The 7,854-nt window shown below is 42.1% G+C and overlaps 1 protein-coding gene across 1 annotated transcript; it reads left to right on the top strand.

The window, feature by feature from the left end:
- Positions 1 to 3,038: 3,038 nt before the first annotated feature.
- Positions 3,039 to 4,212, top strand: BDNF (brain derived neurotrophic factor). The gene has a single exon (XM_008686880.2). It carries the CDS (start codon positions 3,130 to 3,132, stop codon positions 3,871 to 3,873), a length of 744 nt encoding a protein of 247 aa, XP_008685102.2. The 5' UTR covers positions 3,039 to 3,129; the 3' UTR covers positions 3,874 to 4,212.
- The last annotated feature ends 3,642 nt before the right edge of the window (positions 4,213 to 7,854 follow it).

The following is a 7,854-nucleotide window of genomic DNA, read 5'->3' as shown; positions in this document are numbered from 1 at the left end:
GGACAAGAAAAATGTCTTAAAGGAAAAACGGGCAGGACTTCTTTGCTGATAGAATTTGAAGACCATACCTAAAATGTATGGTCAAACTTGATTCCAAGATTTCTCGCCTTCACCCTGGATGGTCCAAAGTATTAAGAAATCACTGTCAGAAACAGAAAAGTTAGGAAGTAACATGGTCCCCACAAAAAGTGCTGAGATTGGCGTTGGAGGCATTACAAGGCCTTGTGAGTGAGTAGGCAGTGAGCGCCCCAGAAGTGTCCCTCTGGGCAGGGCTGGCGATGGGAGCTGGACTCCAGCACCAGGTAGTTAATTAGTGACTCTGTGCAGATGTTCAGCTTTGAGGGGTGCCCCCAGTTTGGGCTTCACTCTGAAAGCCAAGTTATATTGACTCAGATACCATTTGTTCCTCTGAAATCTTTACTAACACAACTGCTAAGAAAAACATATAGAGAACTGACTACTTTTGTAACTGAAAAGTTATTAGTAAAAAGATGAGACCGGTGAAAGGCAGAGTAAACTTCTTTAAGCCAAGTGTAGAAAAGGTATCATTAAAAGCCTCATTGCTCTGATAGCGGTAATAGAGCAATGGCCCAACTCTGTAGTTGAAGATGCCTGAGTACCCTGGGCCATTTTAAGTAGTTTGCGTGGGCACTTAGTAAATATTTACGAGACCTACTCTATTTGATTAATTCTAAATGAGCATTTTCTTGATTCATATTTTTAACATCTCTGGAATGGGTTGTGTCCTACAGTTGATGTCATTTCATTGTTATTTTTGGGCAGGTAGGAAGAAGTCGCAGCACAGTTGTCATCACCTTAACCAATTTATTTTGCTTAGTTTTTTTTGTTACCTATGCAGAAAAATTCTGTATGATCAAATGTGTTTCATCATATATTAAAGTCTAAGAGAGCTCTTCAGTAAGTATACAGTAACAGTTCTGAGTGATAAAGAAAGCGGTAGTTTAATTGGCTGCATTTTTAATTTCTTAGTGGTACACAAAATGGTGTGTTTTATAGTGCCAGTATCTTAGATCTGATGAAGTCATAGTATTAAAAGATAACTGATCACAGCAGATCTCTCCCGGAGTGATGGAGGTGGCTGGAGTAAAATATTCTAAATTTGCATTCTTTCCTCAGCCTCCATCGGAGGCGCCCCTTGGGTTGTTTTAATTTGAACTAGGAACATTAGGAGAAAGGATTTTCATTCAGTGGTAAATACCACCTGCCAGGAACAGAAAGCTCCTTGGAGGATACATTTCTTTGATGGTGCAGAATCCAGAACTTCCACAGCAAGTTCAGGTGTAAGCAGAATGGATATCTGTGTTTCATTCCGACCAGTGTGCCCTTCCTACCCTCAGACCCTCGTGTACTCCAGACAGTCCTGAGCGTGCTTGCTATTTGTGCAAAGTGAGCGTGAATCCACTAGGAGATTTGTGGGTGTTTGGGGATGGTAATAGTCTCTTCGTGATCTCTTATAAAAGCGGAGGACAGAATCATTAGTGTCTCCGCACCAGCATTTTCAGCCATTCCTGCAGTATGACCTATTGACGGGAGGTAGGTTGTTGCCTTCCTGTCTAGTGACACTTCATGGAAGAAAAACCGCCCTTTTTCCTGCTGCTTAGCACAGCCTAACAGCTAGGGCACGTGTGTGTCTCTTTGTAAGTCCCTGCTCCAGGACTGGGAAGTAGGACTGGTAGGAGTGTGGGAGCTGAGGGCTGCTCCTCTCTCTTGCTAAGGGACCCGGTGCCTCAGGTAAGTGATTCGGAAGTCCTTCACCATCTGCCGGTAACCTTGGGTTGGTCTGTAGGTATGTTTAACTGTTGTTTGTTCACCCATTCTAATTGGCTTCCCAGAGCCTGCTTGTAGACGTGGAGCCAAATTTAGAGTATAGCAACCCTCTGGCAAACAGGAAAAGATTAATTTTGTGGTGTGCTGTTAAGGGACTTCCCAGAAAACTTCAAAAGCACAGAAAGAAGCACTAGCTGCCTATTCCAAAATGCGCAAAATGCCACTCAGTTTTTTAAAGGTGTGATAAACTCGGAGCGCTGTCATACACATACCCACTGGACCACATGGCCAATAAAAGCAGAGCCGAGCTTTCTTAGACGGGGCCGCATGTGAGCCAGGAAAGCCAGTGGGTGAGGGGCTTGGAGAGTTGGTGGAGATAACCATGGATCGCATCTGGGAGGCATTTGAAATTGACTTCAGTGCCTTTTTAATGCTGACTTTTCCAGTTCTCTCTTAAGCAGACACATTGTTTTCATGATAGCCGCCCCAGGCACAGACAGGCCATTAAAATCAATGCGTAGAAAATGATTTGTGTTTGGAAATAAGCAAAACATTTTCAGTTATGACCACCCAGGTGTAGTAGAAAAGCACTGGAGCTGGAGTTGGGAGCCCCGAGTTCTAATATAAACTTTCTTCGGGACAGGAAGCAAGTCCGTCAGTGGCCTTTGATGTCCTTACCTGTAAAGCAGGATGGCTTGGTGGGATTATCTTGCTGCTTCGTTCTAATAGATCCTCTCTACAGGAGGGGGGGAAAAGTCAGTGTAAAGGCTCTTTACAGCTCCCTGATTTCTTTTTTATGGTGCTCTTCATGCCTAGATATCACACCACCAGAAAGGCCCCCGCAGACCCCTTAGGCCACTAGTGTTCCTGTCACACGTTCCCGCAATAGGACCATGTTGCTAACTTGAAAAAAAAATTACTATTACACTTGAAGTTGTTGCTTAGTAACATTTCTGATTTTGTGTTTCTTGTGACGGCCTGAGCAGAGATCATTAAAAATTAAATTTACAAAGCTGCTAAAGTGGGAGGAAGGAGGAGAAGTTGAAGCCACCATTTTTTTCACTTGCCTAGAAGCCGTGTAACCTCGGGTTTCAATGCCAAGTCTTGGGGCAAACACAGCACGTCTCTGGTTTATATTAAACCACATAGAGCACACTCCTGACATTAACTTATGTCTGCTTGCAGCTGGAGTTTATCACCAGTACATAAAATCCTTGACCCTGCAGAATGGCCTGGAATTACAATCACATGGCCACACTGCATCCCTGCAGAAGAAAGCCCTAACGAGTCCTGTGTCCTCTTTCTGCTTTCTCCCTACAGTTCCACCAGGTGAGAAGAGTGATGACCATCCTTTTCCTTACTATGGTTATTTCATACTTCGGTTGCATGAAGGCTGCCCCCATGAAGGAAGCAAACGTCCGAGGACAAGGCAGCTTGGCCTACCCAGGTGTGCGGACCCATGGGACTCTGGAGAGCGTGAATGGGCCCAAGGCAGGTTCGAGAGGCCTGACTTCCTTGGCTGACACTTTTGAACACGTGATAGAAGAGCTGCTGGACGAGGACCAGAAAGTCCGGCCCAGTGAGGAGAACAATAAGGACGCGGACTTGTATACTTCCAGGGTGATGCTCAGTAGTCAAGTGCCTTTGGAGCCTCCTCTTCTCTTTCTGCTTGAGGAATACAAAAATTACCTGGATGCTGCAAACATGTCTATGAGGGTCCGGCGCCACTCTGACCCCGCCCGCCGTGGGGAGCTGAGCGTGTGCGACAGCATTAGCGAGTGGGTGACAGCGGCGGATAAAAAGACTGCAGTGGACATGTCGGGCGGGACGGTCACGGTCCTTGAAAAAGTCCCTGTATCGAAAGGCCAACTGAAGCAGTACTTCTATGAGACCAAGTGCAATCCCATGGGTTACACAAAGGAGGGCTGCAGGGGCATAGACAAAAGGCATTGGAACTCCCAGTGCCGAACTACCCAGTCGTACGTGCGGGCCCTTACCATGGATAGCAAAAAGAGAATTGGCTGGCGATTCATAAGGATAGACACTTCCTGTGTATGTACACTGACCATTAAAAGGGGAAGATAGTGGATTTATGTTGTATAGATTATATTGAGACAAAAATTATCTATTTGTATATATACATAACAGGGTAAATTATTCAGTTAAGAAAAATAATTTTATGAACTGCATGTATAAATGAAGTTTATACAGTACAGTGGTTCTACAATCTATTTATTGGACCTATCCATGACCAGAAGGGAAACAGTCATTTTGCGCACAACTCTAAAAAGTCTGCATTACATTCCTCGATAATGTTGTGGTTTGTTGCCGTTGCCAAGAATTGAAAACGTAAAAAAGTTTAAAAAAATAATAATAATAAATTGCATGCTGCTTTAATTGTGAATTGATAATAAACTGTCCTCTTTCAGAAAACAGACAAAAAAAAAAAAAAAAAACCAACAAAAATTTGAACCAAAACATTCCGTTTACGTTTTAGACAGTAAGTATCTTCGTTCTTGTTAGTACTATTATCTGTTTTACTGCTTTTAACTTCTGATAGCGTTGGAATTAAAACAATGTCAAGGTGCTGTTGTCATCGCTTTACTGGCTTAGGGAATGGGGGATGGGAGGGGTATATTTTTGTTTGTTTTGTGTTCTTTTTTTTGTTTGTTTTGTTGTTTTGTTTTGTTTTTGTTTTGTTTTCTTTAGTTCCCATAGGGAGTAGGGATGGGGAAAGAATTCCTTCAATATATATTCTGGTTGATAAGAGATTTATTTGTATGTTGTAAAGATGTTTGCATTATCAATCAGATGACTGGAAAATGAATAAAAATTAAGGCAACTGAACAAAGTGGTCACTCCACTTCCCATGATGCACCTCCTAGGCTTCACTCGCCCGTTGGGCCTTGGTCAGGAGAGGCTCCTTTTGTTGGAAAGACCTACATTTTCTTAGAACACATTCTTTCCCTCCCTCCCCCTTTGGTCCCCTCTTTGTTTTGTTTTCTCTTAAAGGAAGAAAAATCAGTTGCGCGCTCTGGAATAATTTACCACTGCTGTGAACGAGTGAACCAGTTTTGTCATTGTGGCCCTCATATAAGCATGGAGAACAGTGATTTCTTTTCTTTTCTTTTTTTTCTTTTTCTTTTTTTTTTACGAAGAGAAAAACAAAACACAAAAACGAAGTTTTGTGTTTTTTATGAGGGGTAAACATGGGGTCAATCATTATAAGGCTTCACAAAATCATGGTAAGGCTTAAAAATTGTCTTGCAAGCAAAAGGTGGAGTTCTGTAGGACCCAGAAATGCCTAGATCAGAGTAGGAGTCCACACCGCCAGTGAAATGAGACTGAGCAGCCATATGGAGGCTGTGTGGAGCTGACATGTCATTTCCGGGTGGTGCAGGAGGAATTTCTGAGTGGCCATCCTGAGGTCTAGGTGGGGGTGGGGAATGGTACTTGAGACATTCCAGAAGGGAGGCCTCTGAAGGACCTTTCAGAGGTGGCTCTGGAATGACTGCATCAAGTTGCTTGGACCTCGTGCTTTAAGTGCCTACATTATCTAACTGTGCTAAGAGGTTCTCGCTGGAGGACCCCACTCAAGCTGACTTACGCTCTCCACCCCTGGGTAATTTGTCCTAAAGCTGGATTAGCCTGGAGCAGGTTCAGAACCAAATGTGGCATTGTGATCCTGAGACTGATGCAACGAGAGAGAAGATGCTTGCGGCATGAACACTTACTGCTTTGAACTTAGACTTGAGGAAACCAGGGTTTTGTCTTCTGAGAACTTTTGGTAAGGGGGAAGGGACAGGAAAAGGCCCCAAAACTCAGGTCAGATGACCAAGGCTACTGACAGAAAATCTTGTCCAGAGACAAGACTTCGAGAAGGTGTCTGCACATCTAGGACACCCAAGGCTCGAAAAGGTGCCTTGCTCGATGGAAGAGGCCAGGACAGAGCTGACAGTGTTTCTCCGCAGTGAAGCCCTCAGCAACCTCCTGCCCAACCTGTCTGTTCATGGAGAGGGTCCCTGCCTCACCTCTGCCATCTTGGGTTTGGAGAAGTTAAGTTGGGAGTCTGGAATAGTGGTCCTGGGAGAAATGGATCCCAGTGAGATTTAGTGCTAAACCCACTCACCCATTCAGCCCACTCTCCAAATCTGAAAATGCCCTAGACCAGTGTCCTTGAATAGCAGAAAGCCTCCAGAAGTTTCTGCATCTTAGTAGGGCGAGGGGTCGGCAAAAGAGGACGTCCACCATGACCCAGGGAATGAAGATACCATCAGCAAATAATTTCTATTTGTTCAGTCTTTCATTTAGAACAAGCCGAGCCTATCCTTTTCGATACCATCTGAACACCTATCTTTAAAAAAGGGAAGACTTTAGTAGAGGTTTGTTTTGTGCTGTGTGAAAATACTGTCTTTGTAATTATTTTTGACATGTAACGAATATCTGCTGTATGTTAACTTTTTGCAGCTTGCTTCGGAGGGACAAAACTATAAAACAGGAAGTCCCCGTCACAATCTCAAAGTCCTGCAAAGGCCAGATCTGTTATGTGGTTGAACAGGAGACACTGAGCAATTGCGTGGTCACTGGCTCTCTTACCCAATAGGATACATCACAGTCACATGCTTGGTGGCTTATGTTGACCTAAGATTTATTTTGTTAAAATCTTTCTCTGTTGCTGTTCATTTTTGTTCTGTTCAGTTCTGTTTTGTTGTTTTTTTTTTTAAAGTCTTGCTGTGGTCTCTTTGTGGCAGAAGTGTTTTCATGCATGCCAGCAGGCCTGTTGCTTTTTTATGGTGATTGCCATTGAAAATGTAAGTAAATGTCTGTGGCCTTGTTTTCTCTATGGTAAAGATATTATTCACCATGTAAAACAAAAAAAAAATATTTATTGTATTTTAGTATATTTATATAATTATGTTATTGAAAAAAATTGGCATTAAAACTTAACCGCATCAGAAGCCTATGTAAATACAAGTTCTATTTAAGTGTACTAATTAACATATAATATATGTTTTAAATATAGAATTTTTAATGTTTTTAAATATATTTTCAAAGTACATAAAATCTGGGGGTTCTGGGTTTTTTCTCTTCACTGTAAAACCAAACATGAAAACATGTTTTATTATAAATACGTGTGTTCCTTGCTTTAAGACCAACCTGACTAGTTTTAGCAATTGCACAGCCCCCCCAGAGAGGATGCTTATTTCAAAGCAGGGGAGGCCAATCCTGCAGTCTGTGAGCTTCCAAGAAGCTCTAGGATTGGGCCTGTCTTCCACAGTGGAAGACGGGAGTGTCATATTCTAGGACACTTGAAAGTTTTCTCCTTTGAAGTGATATACTTTCATCAAGTACAAACCATGTATCCTAGCAACATCAGGATCCATGAAGCAGGGCTGGCTGGCTCTATTTGATTATAAAATAACTGTTAAAAAAAAAAAATCAAAGTAGGTTTACTTAGGAATAATGAGAATAAATTGGCCCAAATTTAGAAAGTCAATGACTGAAAGAAAACATAGAAATTCAATATTTAGAAGCAGGTCATGTACCCTCAGTTTGGAAATGGTGCCATTTGCATTATGCATTTGTATCCATTGCACTGATTTAATTTTTGTATGTGAAGCATGCAGATTTTATATCATAGTACCCATGATCTAACAGATTGCTAGGATTTCTAAAAAGATTTGCCTCTGTGATGGCTGCCAAGCCGCTGGGTAATTTAGTTAAAGTGTTTAAAGTTATCACTAAATCTTAGGGAAATAAATGGAAGGATTTTAAATTAGAGAAAGAGCCATTAAGGAAAAAAAGCATCTGTTCCTACTCTTTCAGACTCCCCATTTGAACACTGACAACCCATCCCAGAACGTGGTGAACTATATCTGTGCAATGTATCATTTCTATTTCAAACATACACACATGGTTTCCTCTTGTATTGTCTTATAAATAAGGATCAAGAAAGTCATAACAAACATTGACTTGTGTTGTGTATATGGAAGAACAGATCCAATGAGATGAATTACTCGATCCCAATCTGTCCAGGGAGCTTGCAAAGTCCTCCAAACTCTTAAG

This window comes from Ursus maritimus, unplaced genomic scaffold (genome assembly GCF_017311325.1).
Source record: "Ursus maritimus isolate PB19 unplaced genomic scaffold, ASM1731132v1 scaffold_23, whole genome shotgun sequence".
NCBI lineage: Eukaryota > Metazoa > Chordata > Mammalia > Carnivora > Ursidae > Ursus > Ursus maritimus.
Note: the sequence above shows the minus strand (reverse complement) of the source record. Positions and strands in the feature narration are given on the sequence as shown.